The sequence below is a fragment of the Phascolarctos cinereus genome, unplaced genomic scaffold (genome assembly GCF_003287225.1).
Source record: "Phascolarctos cinereus isolate Bilbo 61053 unplaced genomic scaffold, phaCin_HiC Scaffold_1;HRSCAF=81, whole genome shotgun sequence".
Classification (NCBI taxonomy): domain Eukaryota; kingdom Metazoa; phylum Chordata; class Mammalia; order Diprotodontia; family Phascolarctidae; genus Phascolarctos; species Phascolarctos cinereus.
In genome coordinates this window covers 282,596,794-282,623,372 of record NW_027555514.1, presented here as the reverse complement: position 1 = coordinate 282,623,372, position 26,579 = coordinate 282,596,794, and the positions used below count along the sequence as shown (strand labels likewise).

General features: G+C 46.3%; 1 protein-coding gene across 2 annotated transcripts in view; it reads left to right on the top strand.

The window, feature by feature from the left end:
- The first annotated feature begins 17,851 nt into the window (after nucleotides 1–17,851).
- Nucleotides 17,852–26,579, top strand: part of CBX7 (chromobox 7) — a 28,216-nt gene continuing 19,488 nt past the window's right edge. For both annotated transcript variants that reach the window (XM_020982635.2, XM_020982634.2), the window contains exons 1-2: nucleotides 17,852–18,200; nucleotides 20,839–20,882. In XM_020982635.2, the coding sequence (XP_020838294.1) occupies nucleotides 18,132–18,200; nucleotides 20,839–20,882 (113 nt within the window). In that variant the 5' untranslated portion in view covers nucleotides 17,852–18,131. The remainder of the gene's footprint in view (nucleotides 18,201–20,838; nucleotides 20,883–26,579) is intronic.

Below are 26,579 nucleotides of genomic sequence, written 5' to 3'. Positions count from 1 at the left end.
TGATAGAAATAGCAAAAGAAAAAAAGAAACAGGCATCAACCAAACATTTAAAAATAAATAGAAAGATACAAAAGTCATTCAGAAGGATGCTCAAGCAGGACAATCTTGTTACTGCTTTGTTAAATTTAACATTCACTTTAGAAAACAGGCAGTGAGGTGGCATGGTGGATAGAGTGATGGACCCAGAGTCAAAGAGATCCGAGTTTAAATCCAGCCTCAGATACTTAATGGCTATGTGACCCTAGGTAAGTCATTTAACTCTGTCTGCTTCAGTTCCCTTACCTGTAAAATGAGGATAATACTAGTATCTACCTCCCAGGGTTGTTGGAAGCATAAAATGTGATAATATGTTTAAAGTGCTTTGCAAACCTTAAGGTGCCATATAAATGCTAGCTAATGTTATTAAGTTTGTGAATTCATAACCAATCCTCTTTTGAGGGTCTTATTTGAATACTGAAATGTCAGTGTGTGCTGATGATTGTTAAATTTGTAATAAAAAGAAAATTAAAAGAACAAAGATGTATGTTGGTATATAGATAAAAGAGGAAGACATGTCCTCTTTAACAGTGACCCAATAAATCAATCTATATCTGGACCAAGTTTATAGATTCAGGCTTATACCTAAAGAGAGCATTGAAAAACAATGCCATATAAATATTAAAACTCACATTTTTCTAGCCCTTGATAATTTATAGAGGCAGGTGGGGTGATGAATAGAGTGTCAAGCTTGGAAATGGGAAAACCAGTTCAATCCCTCCCCCCTGCCACACACACACACACACACACACACACACACACACACACACACACACACACACGTGGATGTGTGACCCTGGACCAATCACTTGATTTGATAGTCACAGATCCAGAGGTGGGAGGAACCTTAGAGATTATCTGTCTCAGTGATGGCAAAATCAGAGAGAAATGTTAGTGGCCACTAAAGGGTACAGAAAGATCCCTAAGGTTTGCAGCTTGAGTTAGAAAACTGCATATTGGTATTATCTATGTTTTATGTCTTTTTATTTATTTTGCTAAACATTTCCCAATTATACTTCATCTGGTTCAGGCCATTCTTAGGTGTTGTGGGCGCATGGGGCTGCACAGACACCTCTGACCTAGAGCAACCCTCTAATTGCAGAGGAGAACAGAGAGATTCAGAGAGATTCAATGACTTAGCACTCAGAGAGGAAGTGTCAGGGCTAGGATTTAAACCCACATCTTCCTCCAGTGCTTTTCCCACTCCACCACACTCCACCCTCGACGGCCTTCAGATTCTTAAAGGCAGCGATCATGTCCCCCTCCTTCCTCCTCAGCTCTTCTGTTTCCCAAACTGAATATCCCAAGTTTCTTCAGTCAGTCCTCAGGCCCCTCATCAAAATCTAGTGGTTGTGCTCTGACTTGTTATCATCCTTTCAACAGCAGGTGTTCTAGCCATCTATTTGAATCTAGGCTTCATTATCTACTGGGTTAGCCACTAATTAGCTGTATGGCCTTGGCCAAATCCCTTAACCTCTTTGGGCCTCAGTTTCCCCATTTGTAAAATGAAGGGGGTTGAACTAGATTACTTCTAAACTTCCTATCAGCCCTATATCTCCAATCCTGCCATTCTATCCTAGAACTCATCTCTTAAGTCATAGGTGGGCTGCAGTCTGGGCTGGTGGAGGGAGTTTCCAGGTCAGTAATTCCCCATTTTGGTCACAGATTCTTTAAATAGTGAAATTACAATGAATGAAACTACTTTCCCCCCAGAGACTTGTGCGGTAGGCAGTGCAAGAGTCATTATTGACATTTTACTGCTGGGGAACCTTCGACTCAGAGAGGTCAGATTACTTACCCAAGGAGATAACAGCTGTTAGGTGGCAGAGATAGGGCACAAGTCTGACTCCATTTCCAGCATTCTCTCCACTGTACCACACTTCCTCACAAATATCTACTGGGAATTTTCTTATAATTATGAGACTTTCTCATCATTTTTAATAAGATTGGAAAGACAGTAGGGAAAGAAAAACCTTTTCCTGAGTGGGGAAAGACAGTCTCATGGTCTTTGGGACTGGTTCCTTTTGTCTTCAGTGTCTCGGTTTAGCCGGAGCTTCAGAAAGAGTTTTGCTGTTTCTTCATTCCTTTGATAGGAAGACTCATTTCCCTCTCTGTTGATCAGTCCTGAAGTTGCTGGGGCCAGAGAACAGCTGAATATGCAAGTACTCTTTTCTCTTGTAAATTAGCCCCAGAAAACCCACTCCCAGGGTCTAGAGGAAGGCTGTGGAGACATCAGGGAGAAGGAAAAAAAGGACTATGGATCTAGGGATAGAGCTCAGGCATCATCAATATAAGCAGACAGACAGACAGACAGATAGACAGACAGACACGTAGGTGGGTAGATAAGTAGATAAGTTGGCAGGTAGATAGACAGAAAGGAAGATAGATGAATAGGCAGACAGGTCTGTCTGTCTAGACAGACAGACAGACAGACAGACAGACAGACAGACAGATAGATAGATAGATAGATAGATAGACAGACAGACAGACAGACAGACAGACAGACAGATAGATAGATAGATAGATAGATAGATAGATAGATAGATAGATAGATAGATGATAGATAAGTAGGTAGCTAGGTAGATAGATAAGTAGGCAGGTAGACAGATAGGAAGGTATACAGATAGACAGATAGATTGACTTTATGATATCTAATAATCCTAATAATCTCTATGATCCTATGACCAATGGGTAAACTGCAGGGAGGCACATTTAGGTTCTATGTAAGGAAAAACCACTTAATTAGAGCTGCTTGTTTTAGAGAAGGGTAGTGAGTTCACCATCTCTGAAGGGATTTAAAAAAAGAGGATGAATAACCTCTTCTCAGGGATAATATAGAGGGATTTGGGATTAAGTAAAGTTGCCCTCAGTGGCTTCTGAGGTCTTTTCCAACCCAGGGAGTGCTAGAAAATGTTTAACAAGCGGCTTTCCAAAATGTGCCAGGGACACATCTTTAAATTTAATCTGCATTATTAAATTTTTCTCTGTCACATTTAAAAGTCTAGACAATCACTAAAACAATCTAGCTCTGATTGGTAGTCATTTCCATTTCTGAAGTATAAAAGCTCATACTGAAAATTGAGCACATTCTTACTTCTACCTCTAAGATTCTGTGAAAAGGCGGAGAATCTGAGGTCTGGATAATCCATCCATTGTAAATCTGGCCCCTAGACAATTGAAAGAGCCCTCTATTCACTCCCTTCATTCTTGACCTCACTAAAACCATTGACTCTCCATCACAAGGAGCAGGACCATCAGAACTTCAACAGCAAAAAGGGAATCTTGCTAGCAGCCGGGAAGAAAAAGTGACCATTTGAACTGGGTTACAATACTCAACGACAACAAATGAAAGAAAAGCTGGAATATGTTAGACCAAAAAGCAAAGGAAATCAGCGCCTCCAAACAGCTCATCTGAAGAAGCTGAGCGTCCTTCTTCAGGTGAAAAGCCATATCTATCAGAGGAGTGCTTTCACTCAATTTTACCAAAAAAAAAAAAAGCTGAGCAGGACCTTTGACCTGCAAAATCATCAAAGGTCAGAAACTCAAGGAGGTAAAAAAAATTAATAGTCTTGTAACAAGAAGTGGCTGACTCTATGTTTACACACTGCAGGAAGAGAAGCCTACTGTCTGGTAAAAGTTCCTGCTTAAGGGTCATTAAGGGAACAAAGAAATGCGTCCCTTGAGAGCAGGTACAATTGTGTTTTGGGGTTTTGTCTTTTTATCTCCAGTACATAGGTCAGTGCCTTGCACAAAGGAGGAATTTGATAAATGTTTATTGTATTGTTTTGTGCTGAACTGTAAGACTAGGAATTTGAGGTGCTATCCCACAGATGGAAATCAGATAGAAATATGTCACCTGGAAGGAGAAGGGGGAAAGATGAGGGAAGAAATAGATGATTATTTCTTGAAATGGGGAACCGAAGGCGAAGGTCATTAGAACAAGTAAGTGAGAGGATGGAGGAAAAGAAGGGCACCTGAACCACACTTTTGTCTGGGATTGGCAAGGAAAATCTATATAAGAGTATGCCAGTATAAGTAAAATCCAGGGATCTAAATCTGGGCTAGGGAAGGGGAAGGGGTGTCTATGAATATGGGCACTGACCCAGATCAGATTGTTTTAAGCAAAACAAGCTATATGGTGCCTTATGCTATTTTTAAAAAAAAAAGGTGACAACTGGATTTGATGGAAAGAAATTATGAGTAGGGTGGACTGGATGCATTGGAAGGTAGTGAGTTTCCCGTTATTAGAAGTCTTCAAGCAGAGGTCCATTTGCCAGTGATGGAGTAGTGGGACTCCTACATAGGCGTATCAGATTGGACTTGATGATTCTGAAGTCTCTTCCAAAGTAATAACAAGAACTAACATTTATACAGCACCTATGATGTGCCAGGCACTATACTGAGTATTTTCTCACAACAGCCTTGGGAGACAGGTGCTATTATTATCCCATTTTACAAATGAGGAAATTGAAGCAAATTGACATTAGTGATACACACGTTAAGTGACTTGCCCAGGGTCACACAATAATGTCTGAGGCTGGTTTTGCATTCAGGAGGACCTGAGTAGGAGCCCTGTAATTCAAAAAAGAATAGAGCATTCTGGGAAGGAGTCAGAAGACCACCTGACTATATTTTGTTTCACTAGGACCTCCTAGAATAGACTTCCATCTGACTTGGGTTCAAATCCTACTTTGGTTACTGTGTGACCTTGGCTAGGTCCTTTTCTCCTCTCTAGTCCATATTTTCTTCCTCTGTAAGATGAAAGGGTTAGATTGGATGATCCCTAAGGTCTCTTCTAGCTATGATTCTGTGATCCTTGTCCTCCTTATTCAACTGTAAGCTCTTTGAGGGTAGGGCCTATGTTTTATTGGCCCCATCCCTGAGCACAGGGTTTTGAACCCAGTAGGTTCATAGTGAATGTTGACTTCTTTCAACTGGGCTGAGTCGCTCTCCCCCTACAGAGGGGACAGGATGTTTCTCTGGTAGGGGGGACGGGAAAGGAATCCCAGAAAAGAATCGAAGCCCAGATGCTCCATCCTCCTTCCACCCCAGGGAAGGATTTGGCTCAGCCAAGGGACTAGTTATTTCTTGCCCAGCGGGAAGAGGGGGAGGAGGCAGGAGAGGGACATTCTGTGCTGGACAAGAGGATGTGTGTAACCATCTTCGGCACTGAGCCTGGACAGCAGTAGCCTGGGGATGCATCCTTCCCCTCCAATGGTGGAGTGAAAGGCAACGTGTGAAGGCGTTTGAATAGTATATTCACCTAGCACCAATAGGAATCTGTTGGAGCCCTAAACCTAGAAATCATGGAACACCATGATCCAGGAACAGTGAAGGTTGCTGGTGACTCAAGGGGCAAGGGAAAGATTCATAGACAATACAAATAGGTTACAATAGACATAGCCAGCAGGACCTTGAACTTAAGAAGGAGGGTTAAAAAAAACAACCACCCAAGAGATGAATGATCAGACAAGGTGGACTAGCCACTTAGTGAGAGAGCAGAGTAATAGCTGATGTCCCAAGCACTGCTCTAGTATTCACAGAGAGTCCAAGACCCAGAAGAAGGTTGCAGAGTTGGGGAGACCCTCTAGGCAGGATGAGAAGACCATGGACAAAAGGGGAACAGGATAAGAACAAGGGTTAGAAGCTACATCTGCACCCCCAAAGGCAATGCCATCACTGAGGAAATGGGACATTCAACAAAGTGAATTGGAAGTGAGTTGTCTCAAGTCAAAGGAATGAATTTGTAATGGTGGAATGTCAGTCAAAGATGTTATTGGGGTAAAGGTAAGGGTTACTGGGGAGCTGTTATATTTCTATAATAGGTCTTCTCAAACAGTTATACGTTACCCCCCCAGGGATAAGCACCATCCTGCTTAGGAAGCCCTTCTGCCTGGACAGCTCCTCTGGAGATCCCTCAGCAGCTCCATGAGGTTGGGTGACACCCAGACAAACTTCAAGGACCTGGTCCCAGACCTGCCAGCCCAAGTGGGCTTTGAGCGCCATCTTGTGGTCAGAATGAGGCAAGCACGGACTGTGTCGCAGCTCCCAGACCACCTCCTTACCCGACTTCCTCTGCGCTGGCCAAAAACAATACCTGAGCTAAAGTGGCTACTGAGGCTGGGCCAGCGGCGGCTCTGCCTTCAACCCACTGGAGGGTCACTCAGCAGGGAGAAAGCCTACTTTTTGGATCAACTTCCCTGCCCCATTTTGTTTAACCAATGATGCTCCCAGTCATTTAATTCCCCATTACCACCCTATGTAGGACCCCAGAATGTCAGGGTTGGAAGGAACGTCTGGGCCCACCCTGACCTGAAGTAGACGTTCCCTACAACATACCCAGTGATCTTCCTCTTGGAGTTCTCTAGTGATGGAGAACTCGATATCTGCCAAGGTAGCCTACTCCATTTTTTTTTCAGCCAAAGACAAGGTTTATTAAAGATCTACCATGTTGCCAGACTCTTGAGGGTCTGTGAGGTATTGGCTAGATTCTAATAATCTGAGCAGTGGCTAGATTTTAAGAATCTAAGCCATCTTATTCCATTTTTGAATAGCTCTGAGAGTGGGGACACTTTTCTTTGTTTTGACCTGAAATCTTCCTCTTAGAAGCTTCCATCCATTGGTTCTAATGATGGACAATCATCTTCTCATCTGCGACCAGACAACTGACAGCACCCAGAACATAGTAGGTGCTTAATGATGTTTATTGACTGTATTTCATACACTTGAAAATACAAATGACATGCTTCCTAACTCGGCTTTTTTCTTCTATATCCTTCTACATCCTTTTCTTCTATATCTACCAGTCTAGTAATCCTGTCAAAAAGGAAATAAGATTGCTCTCCTATGATCTGATCTTGCTGAACCAATCAATGTTGACTCCTACCATCACCACTTTCCTTTTCAAATGATCACAAATCATCTTTTTATGTGATTATTGAAAAGGGAACCAATGGTCACTAGTAAGTTCCACAGATGGCACTCATATCTAGGTCTGTGAGGACTACAAGTCCAGGATTGGCTCCGTGGACAGCATGCTTGGCCTGGAGTCAGGAAAACTCATCTTCCTGAGTTCACATTTGGCCTCAGACACTTCTTAGCTGTGTGGCCCTGAGCAAGTCACTTCACCCTGTCTGCCTCAGTTACCTCATCTGCAAAATAAACTGGAAAAGAAAATGGTAACTCTGCCAAGAGAACCCCACATGGGGTCACCAAGAGTCAGACATGATTGAAAATGAGTCAACAACAATAACAACCACAATGTTTCCCAATGCAAGAATGCTACAGTACGTGGTGCAGTAGAAAGAACATTGCACCTGGAGTCCAGTGGCCTGTATCAAATTTTGCCTCTGTCACTTAATACACATATCACCATACACAGGTTATTTCCCTGGGCCTCAGTTTCCTTCTCTGTAAAATGAGGGGGTTGGGCTAGGTCCCTTCCAGCTTTAGGCTATGACCCTATGACTCTCCCTTCTCACCCAAATGCTCTCCACTGTGCATCCTTCCTTTGATTTGTGGGTTTCTTCATAGCTAGCAATTTCTTTGGCTCTGTGCTATTCTCTTTCTCTCTCTGTCTCTCTGTCTGTCTCTCTTTCTGTGTGTGTGTATACACGTGTGTATGTATATGTATATGTATATACACATACATATATAAATATATCTATATCTATATCTATCTATCTATCTATCTATCTATCTATCTATCTATCTATCTATCTATCTATTACCTTGGCAAATCACTTGACCACTCTGAGCCTCAGTTCTTTTTATCTGTAAAATGAGCAGATTGGGTAAGATGATCTCTGGTCTCTTCTAGCTTAAGCCATGACCTTGTTATACAATGCTTCTCTCTCTCTCTCTCTCTCTCTCTCTCTCTCTCTCTCTCTCTCTCTCTCTCTCTCTCTCTCTCTCTCTCTCTCCCTCCCTCCCTTTCTCCCTCTCTCTCCCTCCCCCCCTCCCCCTCCTCCCCTTTCCCTCTCCATCTCTCTTTACCAGCTCCTTCGGACTAAAGTGTGCTCTTCTAAAGCCACAGTCTAACTGTGAGTCATAGCATATAAAGCCTCAGTCATACCCATGAGGTTGAATTTACCTCCATGGATTAAGAACTCTTAGCTCACCCTCATAATTGCTGCATTTTGTGCATTTGTCCATAGACATCAGAGGCCATGGCTTTTATTCCCGCCTCTTTCTTTGGATATTACCTCCTGAGAATCCCTGGTCCTTTCCATTTATAGTCTTCCTCCTATGTCATGCGTGCTATTTTCTGTGGCATCTGGATTGTCAGATAAATGTGGACCATTTTCTCCCAAGCTTTCTATTTTCTGTTGAAAACTTTCCTGACCAGATTCTCAAGTCTCCAGGAAAATATATTTTCATCTGCCCTTATTAGATATACTCCATCCCTGGTCAAGAGCCTATCATTCCTGTATTTAACTGTGGACCAGAAATATAAAATTCCAAATCTCCCTATCTTTTTAATCAGCTGTTCACTTCCTAAATTTACTTTTGTCTTTCTAATCTGCTAATTTCAGTTGGCAACGGAGATGTGGACACCACCTGTGGTCCCAAAGTCTTCATTTTCCTGCCCAAGACTGTAAAATTCCAACCAAAGTTTTCTAGATTCCTTTAAATGGCAGCATTTGCCCCAACATGAATTAATAGAAGTGGGTAGGGCTTATCAGACTTGATAAATTTCAGAAAGTTCTTCCTGGCTTGGCTACACACACTGAGGAAATAGCATTCTTCCTAACCGTTTGTGCCAGGCATGAATGTATGACTTCCTTGGCATGTCTCAGCAGGGAACTGCCAACCATCATTTATCTAATCTTCCTATAACAAGGACCATCACCATTCCTCAGAGCTTAGAAAATTGTTTGCTCCTGGGGTGAGGGATGGGGGGAAGGTCTAGCTGTGCACGTATAGGAAGAGCTTGATACTTCTCACATAGAGCCAAAGGTTCTTTTGCATTGCAGTATTCCACCTGCAATCTCCCATCGGGGTTGAGGAGTCCCCCTGTGTCTCTGGATTCCCCCTTTTCTCTCAGTTCTTCTCTTGTTCATTCCACTAAGAAATGCTTCAATAACCTAGTGAACTGAGGGCAATTCTTCATGCCTTCCCTTTTCTCCTCTAGGATAGAGATCATTTACTTTTCACACACAGACATACCTGTTACACAGGCACTGTTACTTGACTCTAGCAGGAACACAAACATAAAGCAAGGTCTGATAGTTGCAACAAACTGCCCTCAGACCCCTACACTGCAGCGGCTTTTGTAGTCATTCTCAGGCCTTCTTTGCTGTAGTTTCTTCTGCATTTGTCTATGGTTTCTCTACCTGTCTCTTCATATGACCTTGCTCTTTGGCTCCGGCTTAAAACTATCAGATGACTGCCGACACCCCAACTCATCAATGAGCATTTATTATGTGCCTACTGTGTGCCAGTCCTGTGCAAAATAGAAGATGTCTTCACTTATTGGATGCTAGAAAGTCTTATATTGACGATAAGCTTCCAGCCCCTTCTTATTTTTTCCTTTCCCTACCTTTCCTGCTTCAGGGCCACCTCCAATCATCTTGATCTATATCTGGCCACTGGACCCAGATGGCTCCAAAGGAGAGAGTGAGGCTGGTGACTTTGCAACAGCCCTCCCTTACTTAAATCCAATTCCCTTCGTGAACAATGAACTAATCAACCTTCCCTGAACACTTGGTTAGGACCTCTTGGACCCAGAGGCAAAGAAGATCGGTCAAGATCTACAGCATTTATTCATTCATTTAACAAGCAATTACTGAGTGTCTACAATATAGAAGCTAGCTAGGGCTGGGAGGGATCTTATAAGAGGGAATGTCAGGGTGAAGCTAGGTGGCACAGTGGATAGAACACCAACCCTGAAGTCAGGAGGATCTGAGTTCAAAGCCTGCCTCAGACACTTACTAGCTGTGTGACCCTGGGCAAGTCACTTAACCTTGATTGTCTCAAAAAAAAAAAAAAAGGAGGGAAATGTCAGAGTTGGGAGGGGCTTGGAACAAGGAATGGTAAATCTGGGAGGGACCATAGAATAGGGAATGGCAGAGCTCCAAGAGAACTGAGGGCTAAAAATTTGAGAGCCAGTATATGTCCCGGGCAGGATTTGAATCCAAGTCTTCCTGACTCCAAGGCCAGCTCTCCATCTGATATACCACATTACCTCTCAAAGCCTTTGAGGGATTACAGATCTCACTTAGGAGGCTCTGCTGGGTTCCCAGGCTTTTTGGAATCTGCAGAATGCCATTAGCAAACAGAATCATCTGGAGGATGTCACCATGCAAATTAATAACAACTTTGACAGAGCAGTAGTAACAGAATATAACAAAACTTATGAAAAAAAAAAAGAATTCAGGAAGGGATAGGGAGGCAAACAGGATGTTTTTGCCACTTTTTTTTTTAATCTTAACTTTATTGAAACATTTTGCGATCCTGGGCAAGACACTGAACGTCTCTGTGCGTCAGTTTCCTCATCTGTAAAATGAGAATAATAATAGCACCTACCTCTCAAATGAGCTAATAATAGTAAAGCACTTAGCACACTGCCTGGCACATAGTAGGTGCTTAATAAATCCTTGTTCCTTTCTCCTTTCTTTCTTTACTAGGATTGGCTACTTGCAAACTCCATCATGGACTCCATGGGGCTCTCCCGACCTTTCAGAGCCTAGAAAGCCAAGGTCTAGTTCCTTCCATCTCCAATGCATCTTCACCCAATCACCCTGAGGCTTACAGCATGTACTGCCTCCTCACTCACACAGCCAGGTTGGAAAAGGAACCAGGTTGAGGTATTAGGGCTGTTTCTATGCATGTTCAGGTCCAGCTCAGAAGCCAGTCTCAAAGCTTTTCCTCCCCCAAAAATAGACCAGAAATGGTCACAGAACATCTGTGCATGCTCTGAAGTCCACCTGGGGGTGCATCAAGCTGGGCACACTGGGCACGCTCATAAAGACTGGGCTCCCATTGACCAGTCCCCTCCCCAGGACATTTTAAAAAAATGCTGTAACAGAAATTCACAGTTCCACAAGACCATCCTCATCTTTGCCTTTCTCTTTATATTGAAATGTTTATGTTTGTTGATGGTCATTAAATTTATCACCCCCAGCATCATCACACAAGATGATGAGAATAACAGCCTTCAAAGTGGGGCATAATCTTACAAGGAAAAAAAAATGAATCTTTTGACTTCTAATCATTCCTGTTGAAAATACTAATGCTGGGCAGGATCTTTGGAACACAAACACAGGTAACAAGGGGAAACCCCAGGCAAGTATACAAGTCTGAAAGGGCTAAATGATGACCAAGTGCTTACATCCCAATAGAAGAAGAGACAATTGTCCCTTCAAACTCCCACCACCTTCAAGGGTCAAAGAGGAAGCGAAGAGAAAGGAACTCAGGGCCCAGGCATGGGCTTCTATTTCATTTTGGTTTTGTCTCAGGCGAGAAAGGAAGGAATGAGGGAGAAGGGGAAGAACATACCTAATTTTGCGATTGGGACATGACAGAAGATCATACAAATGTGGGTTTGGACGAGGGGAACAGGGGGCTTATACTTACCTGACTTGAGCAAGGAAAGCATGGGGGCAAAGTAAAGAAACCCAATAACATAAAGTACTGAGTGGAACACAAAGAGACTAAAGAATTGGGGACATGTTGGGGCAGTGAGGTGGCGCAGTGGATACAGCTCCAGCCCTGAAATCAGGACCTGAGTTCAAATCCGGCCTCAGACCAAACACTTGACACATACTAGCTGTGTGACCTTGGGCAAGTCACTTAACCCTGACTGCCTCACTAAAAAAAAAAAAGAGAACTGGGGACATGCAAAGACTCATTGGCCCAGAGGTCAGCAGTGTTCTCTCCCACTGAGAGACAGACCCCACCTTGGGGCTCACAGTGACTAAATTCAATCCTGAAGGAAGCTGACATTTATAGAGAGGGATTAGACTCTTTTTTTAAAAATCTCTAGTCAGTTACATCCTCATCCTGCATCTCCAGGGATCATTTAAAGTCTAGGTACATGTCTAGGGTCTCTTCTGGAAAGATACTCAATGTATGAAAGAGATCAGCTGCTTATTTCTTCTATCACAAGAGAAACACTGTAAAACACTGATGATTCATAAGAATGTCTGACATAGCCCTAAAACACTGAACTGTAACCAATAACTCCTAGTATACTCTCCCAGGAGGATGATAAATAAAAACACAAACTATCTGTAGGACTGATGGACAGCCATTTTTCCTCTCCTTTGACTCTGCTCTCTCTGAGCACCTTCCTCAATGTCTCTATCTTCTGGCCATACCAGGCATGGCTTGGGCTCATCCTTCCATCTGGGGCCATCTTTTCTTTTCTTTTTAAATTAATTTATGTTGATTTATCAACAATCACTTCCATATGCTTCTGAGTTTAAAATTTTTCTCCTCCTCCCTCCCTCCCACCCTCCCCAATCTGATATAGGCTATACACATACATTCCTATTAAACATATTTTCACATTAGCGATGCTGTAAGTAAGAATCAGAACCAAGATGAGGAACCACCAGAAAGAGAAAACAAAACAAAACAGAAGAAAAAATAGTAAATAGTATTTTTTGATCTGCATTCAGACTCCATAGTTCTTTCTCTGGATGTGGATAGCATTTTCCATCATGCGATCTTTAGAGATGTCTTAGATCCTTGCATTGCTGAAAAGGGCTAAGTCTATCAACGATCATCATCACAGAGTGTGGCTGTTACTGCATACAACATTCTCCTGGTTCTGCTCACTTCACTCAGCGTCGGACCATACAAGTCTTTCCAGGTTTTTCTGAAGTCTGCCTGCTCTCATTTCTTACAGCACAATAGTATTCCATTACATTCATATACCACAACTTGCTCAGCCATTCCCCAATCGATGGGCATCCCCTCAATTTCCAATTCTTGGCCACCACACAAAGAGCTGCTATGAATATTTTTGTATGTGTGGGTCCTTTTTCCCATTTGCATGATCTCTTTGGGATACAGCCCTAGAATTGCTATTGCTGGTGGGGCCATCTTTTCTTAAGAGATGCATTGTAGTAGCAGAAGGAAACACTTCCTGCTCTCGGTCACCTAGAATCTAGGTCTTCGACCTTCCAATGACTCTAGACCTCATGAGTCCATGGAGCAGCTGCCAAGGCTGCAAGGACTGAGGAAAGAAAGGCAGGTCACTCAGAGAGCACACCCTCTCCCTGCCACCGGCAAGCAGCTGCTACAGCTGTTGGGGAAGGGGGGAGGAGGACCCTCTCCCCCACCACGGGAAGTGCAAGAGAGAATTATCTGAGTCCTGAGCCACATATCCACATGAAAGGAAGAAGAGAGCAAGAACAGTTGTCTCTCCCTCTAAAGTCTATTGAGTGGGCAGCTCTTGCTTCTATGTCCTGTCCTCTGTGACACAGTCCCTTGTCACAGGGGATGGGGTAGGTGGCACAGGGGGACCAAAGAGAAGCCTCTGGTTATATATGTCTTTTATTGAGGGACGCAATTGGAAAGAAATAGGGCAAATGTATCACCAGAAGGGACCCAGCTCCAGGGACAAACACATATGGCATCAGAAAAGGGCAGACTCCAGGAATGCTTCCCAGAGGGGAGGATCACTGGGACCAAAATAGTCACAAGTAAAACAGCCTTTAGCTATAAAGAACTGATTATGTAGGAGGATTAAAAGGAGATAAAGAAAAGATAAGACTAAGGGCTGTGTGGGGTGAAGAGGGGAAGGAAAGAAGGATGGGAATAGACTTTTTAGACCATTCCAACTATAGACCACTAGTATTTATTTCATTCCCTTTCATTTCTTTCTCTACCATTTTTCCTTATAAAGAAAGAGTGGGGGGCAGTGTACAAGGAGAGGAAAAACTATAATAAGATGTGATGGGGGTGCGGGGGGGTAGATAAACACAGCCACCATAATTGTTAATATGAATGGGAAGAACTCATCCACAAAATGGAGAAGGGTAGCAGGCTGGATCAGAAATCAAAGCCCAATATATTGTTTACAAAAAAACCCATACTTTAAAAAACAATTCCGTGAGTTAAGATGAGTGGTGGGCATTGAATCCATGATGCCTCAGCTGAAGCAGAAAGAAACAAGGGTATCAGTTATTATCTCAGGAAAAGCATAGCAAACAAACAAACAAACAAACAAAAAATAACATTATGGTTAAAGGCATTATAGATACTAAGGAAACAATATCAATACGAAATTATATTCAATTATCGGCAAAGCATCTAGGTACTTAAAGGAAAAGCTAATCAAACCACAAGGAGACATAGACAGTAAGATAATCATTATTGGAACACAAAAATGTGTCCTTTTAGACCTGGGCAAATCTAATAGAAAGACAACAAGAAAGAAGTTAAGGGCACTGAAGAGAGTTTTAGAAAATTCAGATACTGTAGGTCTCTGGAAATGACTGAATGAGAATTGTAACAAGTATATATACTTTTCTTTTCATGGAACCTTTAAATGTTTTGACCATGTGTTAGAGCATAAGTAACTCATAATCAAATGCAGAAAAGTAGGCATGTTAAAGAAAATATCCTTTTTAGACCACAACACAACAAAATTATAAGCAATAAGGGGAATTTGAATAAAAAATTTTGACCTACAGACTAAATAATAAAGAACTAAAGAATAAGTAGATCAGAGAGCAAATTAAAGCCACAAAAACAAAACCAAAAAACAGCAATGGGACAATATACCAAAACCTTGGGGATACAGCCAGAGACATGACTGGAAAATGTTCTCTCTAAACATTTTTGTTAGAAAGAGAGAAAGAAGGTGTCAATGAATTGAGCATACAAGGAACAAACTCTTTAAAAATCAACAAATTTAAAACTCCCCAAAACCAGAAAAATAGATTTGAAAATTAAAGAGGAACAAAATTAAAAACAAAAATCTATTGAATTAAAAAGTTAAAAGCTATTTTAAAAACCAATTTATTGATAAATAATGTTTTACATTGCCTAGATTTTCCCCTCTATCTCTCATGCTTCTGTCTCCCAGGTTGCCATTCCTTATACCCGAAGATTAAAAGAAGGAGAAAAAAAGTTATTGAAATCAATGAAGTTTGAAAAAAAAATCCGACATTATATGCAATGATTCACACCTGTGGACTAGATCCCTGCAAAAGAGCGAAAGGGGGAGATGGGAGAACTTTTAAAGATTAGTAGAATGTACCAACCATTTGCTAACTTGATAGGAGGGAGGGAGAAGGGAGGAGGAGGGAGGGAGGAGAGGAAAAGAGAGACAAACACACAGTCAGACAGGGACAAAGATAGAGGTGGGGAGAGAGACAGTGAAAGAAGCCCAATTACCAAAATAAAAATGAAAAGGGGGAATTTACTACAAATAATGAGAAAGCAACTGAAATTATTAGAAGCTATTACACTTAAGTACATACCAACAAAACTGAAAACTAAATAGTTGAACATCTACAAAAATATAGAAGGTGTCTCCTTCCCAGCTTTCTCAACCAATATTCCAATATTCCCCTCTTGGAATAGGAAGGGAATAAGCATTTATAGAAATATTTATTCCCTTCCTATTCCAGGAGGGAATATTAGAATATTTCTGTAGACATTCAGCTATCTAGTTTTCAGTTTTGTTGCAGTATTATTTATTATCCCCAATTGTACAGTTGAGGAAACTGAGGCAGTGATTTGCCTAGGGTCAAATAGCTAATTAAGAGTCTGAGGTCAGATTTGAACTCAGGTCTTCCTGACTTCAGGCTCAGTGCTCCAACCACCATCCCATCTAGCTTCCTTCCTAACCAGAGCAGTATACTGACCTAGAGCAGAAGTACATGGTGTTGCTAGGAGTTCAACACTGTTTTTTAATCCCAACCTCCTAAACAGAGGGAGAGGGGATTCTTGATGCTAGGCAGCAGCATTATGGAATCTAGCTGGCCTGGAAGAATTCGATTCCAGGATCAGACTTGACCTGAGTGAGTCCAGAATCAGGCAGTGGGTTACACTAACAAAACCCAGCAAAAAGAGATAAAAAAAGAAATTATATTCAAAGTAACTACAAAACATATCAAATATTTGAGAGTCAGCCTACCAAGACAAACTTTTCAGAAATATAACTACCAAAATACCCCTTTGCAGATATAAAGAAAGACAAATAATTGGAGAGGTAACAAGGCAATTCTACTTAAATTAATTTACAAGTTTAGTGGCATACCAAGCAAATTACCAAGGGGTTACTTTGTAGAATTAGACAAAGTAAAATTCATCTGGGGAACAGAGAGGCAAATTCTCAGGGGAAATAATCAATCTCTCAACCAGCATGTACCTGTTATGCACCAAGCATGGGGACAGCAGGGGGCACAGACCAAAATGAAGGCTCTCTCCTCAAGAGCCTACATTCAACCAGAGGACCCGGCATGCACGTGTATAAGTAAGTACAGAATAAAGACAGGTAGTCATGGAGGGAAGTCACTAGCAGCTCCTGAGATGGGGAAAGGCTTCATGTAGAAGACGGGGTTTGAGCTGAATTAGTCCTGGGTTCTATGATACAGAGGTAGAGGGAGGGGTGGCTGGTGCAAAGGTACAGAGAAAGGAGACGGCATTTCGTATGTGAAGAACGGAGAGGACAATTTGGAAAGACCATGGAGCGCAGGAAGGGGAATAATGTGTAATGGGGCTGGAAAGCGCGGGACCAGGCTGGGAAGGGCCAAAAAGAGGAAGTTTCTAATTTATCCTTGAGGCAATAGGGAGCCAGAGGAATTCATTAAGAAGGGGATTGATATGATAGCTCTGCAGTTAAGGAAAATCCCTTTGGCAGTTAGGTAGAAAATAGATTGAAATGGGGAGTGATGTTAAGCCGGGAAACCAAAGAGGAAGAGTACTTCAATAATAACATAATAAAGATGAGAGGTGACGAGTAGCTGAGTGAGAGGAGAGAAGGCACTGCACGGAGAGATGGGGTGGAGGTCCGAACAAGAAAATGTGGCAACTGGCGGGATGGCAAGGCGGTGTAAGTGAGGAGAAAGCTAAGAGACTAGAAGGGGGTGAGGGTGGGAGTGGGGGTGGGGGGCTTGGTGGAAAAGGGAAAAGTCCGGAGAGTGAGAGGTAAGGGTAATTAGCTCGGCTTTTTACGTGTTAGGTTGGATATATCCATGGGACACTTCAAAATGGATGTCGCATAGAAATAATGATAAGGAAATAGAGCTCAGGAGAGACGGGGGTGGGAGGGAGGGAAAGAGAAAGGAGGAGGAAGGACGGGGGGGGGAGAGAGAGAGAGAGAGAAGACAGAGAGAGAATATATGTATCTGGGAGTAAGATGATGATAATGAAACCCATAAAGCTAGGGTCCCCAGGAGAGCGTAGAGAGAAAAGGGCCCGGGGCACACCTCCAGGTAGGGAGCACGCTAGGGATGACAAGCCCGGTTGCACATTGCCTGTTCTAATCACCTCCAGACCCTCGGAGGGCAGGTGCCTCCCTAGCCGAGGACCCGCGGGAGCTGCCAGCACCTGGCCCTTCTCTCGGCCGCCCCAGGCCCGGTCCTGGGATGCCTTTGCCGCATCCCCCAGCCTCCGCTCCCGGTCGGAGCTGGAGGTCCTGGGGGGTGGCCGGGATGCAGCCCCTCTCCCTCCCCCCACCATGGGAGGGAGGGCTGTCGGGCTTGGGGCGGGCTCCCGGATTCCGGGTCCCCAGTGGCCGCGGGGACTCCAGGCCCCGCCCCTCCTCGCCCCGCCCTGGCCTAGGGCAGTTCCGATAAGGGGTAACCGATGTCACTGGGCGCGGGGGGAGGGGCCTGGGGCAAGGGGGCGGGGCGGGGCGGCTCGCGGACGCGCGTGCGTCTCGGGGAAAATGTTGCGCAGGTTCTAAAATGGAACGTCGGCGGCGGCGGCGTGAGTGAGCGCGAGGGGGTGTGTGGCCGTGACCGTGGCCGTGGCTGTGGCTGTGCGTGGTGTGGGTGCGTGTTTGTGTGCGTGTGTGCGCGCCCGCCCCGGACCCCGCGCACCTTCGGGTGGCAGCAGGCGCAGCAGCAGCGGCGGCCGCCTCCTCTCGAACCCCGGGATTTTCTGCCCAGCCGCCCCCGCCGCCCTCCCGCATGGAGCTGTCTGCTATTGGGGAGCAGGTGTTCGCGGTGGAGAGTATCCGGAAGAAGCGCGTGCGCAAGGTGAGCCTGGCCGGGGGGCGGCGGCCTCCACGTCCCACCTCTGTGCATGGCTACTCGGGGCCCGCCGCCAGTGGCGAGGCACGGAGAGGGCCCCCGAGCCGTCCTGGTGCAAGTGGGGTGCTGGCAGGGGGAGGAGGCACTTCTGCGGCAGCGGGTTTGGGGGTCTCCTTTCTGCGCCTCTGACTCTCTTGCGGAGCTGGGCACTCAGGGAGTAAGATGAGGAAGCCTGGGCTCCCTTTGGCCAGTGATCTTGGGAGCTTGCCGAAGGCTCAGCCGAATACCCGCCTCAGTTTCCCGCCTTGAAGAACTGGGAGGATAAAGCGGTTATTATCCTGAGTGGCCAATAGAGCGCTTTGAGATCCTCAGCTCTGGAGTAACCTCTAAGTACTCAAGTTGGGGGTGGAACTTTGCGGGAGGGAAAAAAAAGTCGCTAGTCTTGCGTGCCTCCTCCCCCCGTGTCTGCGGCAGGTGAACTTGGCCATGATTCCTGGGACACCACTTCCTCCTCTTCCCCCATCCCCCCCCTTCCCCATCTTTCCCCACCCCCCTAGTGTCCCGAGACCGCATGTCCCAAGACCGCGTGTTCAGACTTCCCTGGAGGATCCTAGCTCGCCAGGGCCAACACTTTGGAGCTCTTCGAGGTCCTGGGACGGCCCCTAAACTCCGCCCTCCGGGTGAAGAGGGTTGGGCCTTTCAGGTCCATTCAGAGCCTGACCTAGGCTGGGGTGAGGTGGGGGAGGTGCAGGGCGGAGCTGGGCTCTGGTACCCTTTGGCTGCCCCAGGGCCCTGGACAGAGTGAACCCGTGGCTTTAGTAGGCTTCCAGAGCTTCGGCAGTAGTCTCCAAGCTACCTGGCTTCCAGCAGCGGAATCCCATCCCACCCCATCCCACCCTAGCCATTCTTTTCCCTCCTTCCTGGAGTCCGGCAGGGAAATGGGCCGATTCTGATCTCAAAGCTGAGAGCATCACTCTGGTCCTACCTCCTGAGTGTTAGGGAGGGGATGAACGGGCTTTCTCTTCCACCGTAGACGGCAAGAAGGCCATCGCAAGCATTCATTAAGCAAGGGGAACGCAAACAGAGGCCAACAACCCCACCCCCCTCCCGGCTCCTAATTGAGTCCCGTGGCTCTTCGGAATCAGCTTTAGAGCTAACGGGGCCTCATATAATAGAGGAGCCCCGAGAGGTTAAGCCAGAGGTCGACCTCCATTCAGGTCCCCTCGCTCCACTTTAAAGAAGGCGGGTCATTGTAGTTTAGCTGTTAAGGACACGCTCGGAGTTTCTGTTGCCTTTCTGGAGCCCAGAGCTCTCCAGGTAGGCTTTGCCGCCACTTTTTGAGCTCCATGACTGTGATTTTAATTTCATGGAGAATTCCCGGCATGGCAGTTCCCTTCACAGGAGCCATCGGCCCTCATCTGTTACTTAGTCTTACAAAGTTGCCTGGGGACTCTCAGAGCTTCAAGTGACTTGCCGAGGTCATGAAACCTATAAGTGGGACTGGAAACCAGGTGTTCTGACTCGGGGGCTGGTTCACTTACCACTGTAAGTTACAGGCAGCACTCCTTTTCTGTGTGTATTAAAAGAAATCTTTGTTAACGTGTCTATACAGTGTAGTAACTAGATGTGGATCTGGCTTCAAATCGTAGCTCAGCTCTTTATTTCCTACATGACCTTAGGCAAATCACTTAATTTCTCTGGGCCTCAGTTTCCTTGTCTGTAAAAATGAGTGGCCTCTGCAGTTACTCCTAGCTCCAGAGCTTGGGCCCGAAGAGCTGGGACTTGACCTCCCTGGGCCTTAGTTTCCCCATCTGTAAAATGAGGGAATTGGCCTACATAGTCCCTGAGGTCCCTCTCAGCTCTGGGGAATAGCCCACATTATGTGGGGCTTTAGTTTCCAAAGCACTTTCCTTACAGAAACCTCCTGCCCATCTACAGGCATTACTATAGTCACATTTTATAGATGAGAAAACTGAGGTGTCCCCAGGAGTTAAGCAATTAGCCTACTGAATGTCATTGCTGGGGCTCAGATGGAACCCTGCAGGTACCAAGCTTGGAGCTCTTTCCATGGCACTATGCTGCCTCTTATGGGGGACTGAGGTCTAGACCACAGGCCAGGCCCCCTAAGTTCAAGGCCCCAGCTCCTTAGCCCATCACTTCCCCAAGAGCTGAGTTCGGCTTAGAGGGAGGGGAGATGTCCCAAGAAGGCGTCTTCTTCTGTTAGAGCTTTAAAAGTTTTTACAAATACTTTTGAAGGTGCTGGAAAATGGATATTTTCCTCCCAAGACTCTTTCCTGGTCAAGGGAAGCTTAGGGTGGCCCAGGGTGCTGTTGCTCCCTGGATGTGTGAGTCCTGGGACTGCCCAGGGCAGAGCTGGAGGAGCTCCGTGCCCTCTGTGGCTGACGGAGCGATAGTGTGGTGTTGACGATCGCATCCATGTGCTGCCAGCCAATGTTGATCTGGGAGCCTGGGTCCAGCCCTCCCTCGGCCCTTCCTCAGCACCTTTTCAGCCAAGGACCTGTGGCTTCCATTTAGTACTCACTGTGTGTTCTCTCTGCCTCCTCTCCTGTCTCTCTCTCTCTCTCTCTCTCTCTCTCTCTCTCTCTCTCTCTCTCTCTCTCTCTCTCGCTCTCTCTCTTCCCAGGGTAAAGTGGAATACTTGGTCAAGTGGAAAGGATGGCCCCCAAAGTAAGACTCGTTTGTGTGTACGTGTGTGTCCATCCGTCTGTCTGTCACAGTAACAATACCAGCACACCCCAGACTGAGCCCGGGCTCCAAGGACTCCCCTCCGTCATCCCTTCTTCCCTTCCACAACCCGCCTCTTATAGAGCCAGATGCTTATGGATCAGCCAGCACACTGCAAGGCACTGTGGGGTACAAAGAGGAAGAAGGCATAGCCCTGCCCTCAGGGAGGTGACCGTTTAATCCGGCTGGACCTCAGATACAAGCAGGATCCAAGCAGAGGGGCAAGAGATCAGAGAACCTTTGTGGACAATAGCAAGTAATAACACCCCATAATGCTTTCAGATTTACAAAGATTAGCTCATCTGGCTCTCACAAAAGCCCTGGGAGGTTGAGGCTATTATTATTGTCACCACTTTACTGATGAAGATAATTGAGGCGAACAGAAGTTAAGCCACTTGCCTAGGGTTACAGTTAAGAACTGTCTAAAGTAGGATTTGAATTCAGGTCTTCCCTTCTTGAAGGAAGAGGATTTGGACAGGCAGCTTGAAAGTTGTTTTTTAATTGATTCCTTTAGTTTGTGCATCCTTTTTATTTCCCACTATATTCCTGCCCCAAACAACTGGGTGCTTCAGTGGATTGTCAGGAAACCCTTGTTCAAATTCAGCCTCAGATGCTCTGTAGCTGTGTGTCCCTGAACAAGTCACTAAGCCTCTGTTTGCCTCACTTTCCTTAGCCGTAAAATGGGATAATGACAACACCTACCTCCCAGGGTTGTTGTGAGGATCAAATGAGATATTTGTAAAGGGTCCTTAATAAATGCTTATTCCCTTCCCCTTCCCTTTCCCACCACCCTCTATAAAGAGCCAAATCCTGTATAAAGAGTTAAAAAGAGAAAGGAGGAAAAAGTAATTCTGCAAAAACTAACCAACACACCATCCAAAGCTGGCAGTATATTCCACATTCTGCCCCCACAGGCCCCCACCTCTGCAAAGTCCTTCCATTCTTATTCCCAGGGGAGGGAAAGCCCTTCACACTCAACCCATCCCAGTATCTCATTTAACAAACATTAAGCACATACCATGCTCTGGAGGAAAGAGAGCTAGCATAGGAGTCAGGAAGACCTGGGTTCAAATTCTGCCTGTAACCCATCCTGGCTGTATGACCCTGGATGAGTCCCTGAACTTTTCACTGTTCCCAGCTAATTTGCTGGGACTGTAAGTTGGGAAGAAGCCTGCATTGGTGTAGGGAGTTTCTGCATCTGAGGGTCAGTCCCTGATGCCCGTGGAATCACATGTCTAGCTCCAACCATCAGGCACCCAGCCTAACCCTCTCATTTTACAGAGGAGGAAACTGAGGCCTGGGCAGATGAAGTGGTTTGCCCAAGGTCACACCTCCTGCGCAGTCAGTGTCAGACATGGGGTTTCCCTCTAACAGACTGTGGTTCCTGCCCCGGAGCTGTCTGATCCCTACAAAGATAAATGACAACGTAGTATAGACACTTCCTTGGGGAAGGACCAGTGTTCCAGCGTGGTGGAGGCTAAGAAAACACAAAGTTTATACAAAGTAGTTTCCAGGGGAAAGAAAGTGACAAGTGAAGATGGGGTGGGAGGAGGAAATGGGTTTCTTCCCCTCCCCCCCTCACCACTTGCCTGCCCTGGTCATCTTTGAGGTCTGAGATCTGGGGCCTGGGCTACCCAGGCTGCTGGACACAGGGACCAGAGAGCTGGAGGTGGGGGGAGATGCCACCCAAGAACCAGTTATTCCAAATAGTTCCTTTGGAGAGAGAGAGCAAAAATTTCCTTTGGACGTGCCCTGCCTTGCCCAGAGCAGGGCCCAGAAGACAAGCAGGCGTTAATTAAGCACCTAGTGTGTGTCAGGCTTGCAGCCGGGTGCTGCTACAGTGGATGGAGTACCAGCCTGAAGTCAGGAAGTGTCATCTTTCTAAGTTCAAATCTAGTCTCAGACACTTACTAGCTGTGTGGTCCTAGACAAGTCACTTTACCCTGTTTGCCTCATTTTCCTCATCTGTAAAATGAGCTGGAGAAGGAAACAGCAAACCACTCCAGTATCTCTGCCAAGAAAGTCCCAAATGGGGTCACAGAGAGTCGGACAACGCTGAACAGCAGAGTGCTGGGGTTACAAAAGCCAGTCCTTGCCTTTGGGGAGCTTACGTGGCATCATAGGCTTTTAAAAAGGCTTTGTGTTTGTATTTGGGTCAGTCACTTCTGGGCAGGACCCTCTCTCTTCCCCCACCCCACTTTCATGAACCTTCCCTTGTGGGAGAAGCTGTGAACACCCAATCCAGTGGCCTCATCTAACACCCCACACCCATAGCCCATCGCCTTTCTAAAAGGATGTCTGCTGGAGAGCTGGAAGGGACCTTGGAGATAATCTAATACAGACTCCCCCATGTCACCGAGGAGGAAACTGAGGCCCAGAGGTGGAGGCTACTTGCCCAAGCTCACACAGGCAGTGAGCAGCAGTGTGGGAATTCAGACCCAGGTCTTCTGACTGAGTCCGATGGTTTTTTTCTACTCCGTCAGCCCCAGGAGAATGTAAGCTTCCTGAAGGGAGGGGCTACTTTTCCATTGTTTCTGTATCCCCAGCAGCCTAGAACGTAGTAAGTGCTTAATAAATGTATGTTGGATTGGATTGCTTTCTAGCAAAGCCCATCTTTGCAAGGCTAGCCCCTCATCCCAACTTGTTTTGGCATTCAGGCAGCTGGAGCCCCTCCCGTAAGGAAAATTGTGTTGTTGAAGGGAGAAAGCAGAGATTAAGTGTTTATTAAGCACCTACTGTGTGCTTATGTCAGGAAGCACTGATGGGCAATGGTATCAAACTCAAAACCAGCTGCATATACACTTAGAAAGCCACAGGCTAACATTATCTATGTTTTGTTGTATTTTTACTCATTTTGTTAAACATTTTCCAGTGACATCCAGTGATGCAGCTGGGGAGTTTTGGTGGAGGCAAATTTGATCCCTCTGCTGAAGGGGATAAACAGGATCCATGCGAAGGATTTCCAAGGGAAAGGGGGAAGGGAACAAGCATTTATTAAGCACCTACTGTGTGCCAGGCACTTTACTGAGTGCTTTATAATTATTCTCTCATTGATCTTCACAACAACCCTGGGAGGTGGAAGCTATATGATTCCCATTTTACAGTTGAGGAAACTGAAGCAGAAAGCGGGATCAGTGACTTCCTAGGATCGCACGGCTAGTACGTGTCTGAGGCAGAATTTGAACTTGGAACTTCAGACTCCAGGCTGAACACTCTATGCGCTGTGGCACCCCTAGCGGCCACTGGATGAACTCTGCCCTCATAAGAGCTGTCCAGCAGGGCAGCAGCCACAGGGGCCTGCCTTGCCTTGGGGGGCCAGGAGAGGGTGGGAACTCTCTCCTAGAGTATCAAGGGGAGATGTTATGGAGGGGCCCCAGGGTGGGCTAGACCCCCTCCTGCATTCCAGGCTGGAGAGTGATTCACGTCCCCTCCTTGAGATGTGGCTGCCCCAGGAGCCTGTCCTGAGCTGGCAGGATCTCCCTGGGCTGACCTTGGTTGCCAAATCATCTCAGTGGAAAGCAGGCTTGGTTTGGAGTTAGCAGACCTGGGTTCGAATCTGCATTTGGCCACTTGCTACCTGTGTGATGTCACTTCCCCTCTCTTCCCAATCTCCTTGTCTGTAAAATGAGGGGGTGGGACTCAGTGGCCTCAGAGGGCCCTTCTAGCTCTGAAGCTAGGCTCCCATGATCCCTTTGGGTATGGAAGAAGTAGTGCCTGAGCTAGACCTTGAATGCTTTTAACAAGTGGAGGACCAGGCTACAGGGTACAGAAGACACTCCAGTGCTGGTGATAGAATCAGTTAACCAATAAATTAATTAAATACCTAAAAAAAAGGCAGTCTAGGTGGAGGGCACTTCAGTGAGCAAAGTCCCAGAGGTGGGAAAGTGAAGGCAGGAGTTGAAGGGAGGGAGCACAGAGATGGAAACACAGATTAATTAGCCCTGCACCAACGTGGTGAGGGTCCTAGAAACTCTTCCCCTGAAGAAGGGAGTACTTGGAGGGCTAAGGGTGGGAAGGGGCATGATCTCTGTCTTCCAGTATCTGTAAAACAGCCAAGCAGAAGAAAGCCTCGCTTGACCCCCAAGGGCAGACCTTCCCTGAGGGGGAGCTGCAGGAGGCAGATTTAGGTTCATTAGGACAAGCCTAAATCTCTCCTCCTTTTCCCATCAAGGTTTCAGACAATGAGAGCTGTCCCAAAGTGGGATATGCCACCTCAGGAGGTAGTGAGCTCCCCGTTACTGATAGTCTTCAAGTAATGGCTAGATGACCACTTGTCAGTGGAGGTACAAGCTGGACTAGATGACTTCAGAGGTCCCTCCAGAGCATGTGAAGGAACACTAGAAAGCTGAGGGTAGTGGGGGTCATTTTGTGCAGGGCTTTGAATGCCAGGATAAGAAGTTTGGACTTCATGGTAGGATGTTGGCTCTGGAGTGGGAAGAAATCTTAGAAGGCATCTAGTCTAACTCTCTCATTTTGCAAATGAGGAAACTGAGGCGCAGAGAGGGGAAGGAGCTTGCCTGAGGTGACGCAGTAAGGGGGGTGTCAGAGGCGGGCCCCTCCAAAGGGACGGCTGCAGGGGGCTCTGTCATCTTACCGAGTGGCTGAGCTCACTGCGAGAGGACAGAGGTAGGGCCTGGTGAAAAGCTAGCCAGAAGCCCGGCTCTGACTCGGGATCAGTCGGTGAATGTCTCTGCCCCTTCGTCCTGGGGAATATGAAGGGCTGGGCATGATGACCCGTCCCCAGGTGCCCCGAGGAGTGCTGATGGCTCTCTGCCTCGCTCCTCTGTCCCGTCCCCGTTGCAGCCCCTGGAGATGGGGGGGGGCTGAGGCTGCGCTGAGTGTGCCCTCCTTCCCCTGGAGCCTGCTCCTCCCCCCTCCCATCAGTTGGCATGAATGCCAGGCTGGGCTCTGAGTCAGCTTCAGCATGCTTGTTTACAAGTTCCTTACAGAGGTGGGGAGGAGGGAGAAGGAGGAGCCAGGAGGGAGAAGGAGGAGCCGGGAGGGAGCCCGGGTCACATGGCCTGCTGTTTTCCGGCTGCTCAGCTTCTCCCACGCCCTCCATCACTGAGCCCAGCCTCCCCCGACCCCATCCCATCCCCCTACTCAGATCTGTCAAACTGCAGGGTGGTGCCCCAGGGCATTTAGTGCTTTGTGTTCAAGAGGCTGCCCCTTCACCCCACCCCCCACCCCCTCACCCCTGCCCACCATACTCCTGACGTGCTGGCCTGGACTGTCAAAGCTGGGAGGGCTATTAGAACAGGAGATGTCAGACCTGGGAGAAGCATTAGAACATGGAATGTCCGACCTGGGAGAAGCATTAGAACGTGTGATATCAGAATAGGGAGAACTGTTAGAACATGGGGTATCAGATCTGAGAGAGGCTTTAGAACAGGGGATGTCAGACCTGGGAAAGGCTTTAGAACATGGAATGTCAGACCTGGGAGAGTCACTAGAACATGGGATGTCAGACCTGGGAGAAGCATTAGAACGTGTGATGTCAGAATAGGGAGAACTCTTAGAACATGGGATGTCAGACCTGGGAGAGTCACTAGAACATGGGATGTCAGACCTGGGAGAAGCACTAGAACGTGTGATGTTAGAATGGAGACAACCATTAGAACATGGGATATCAGACATGGG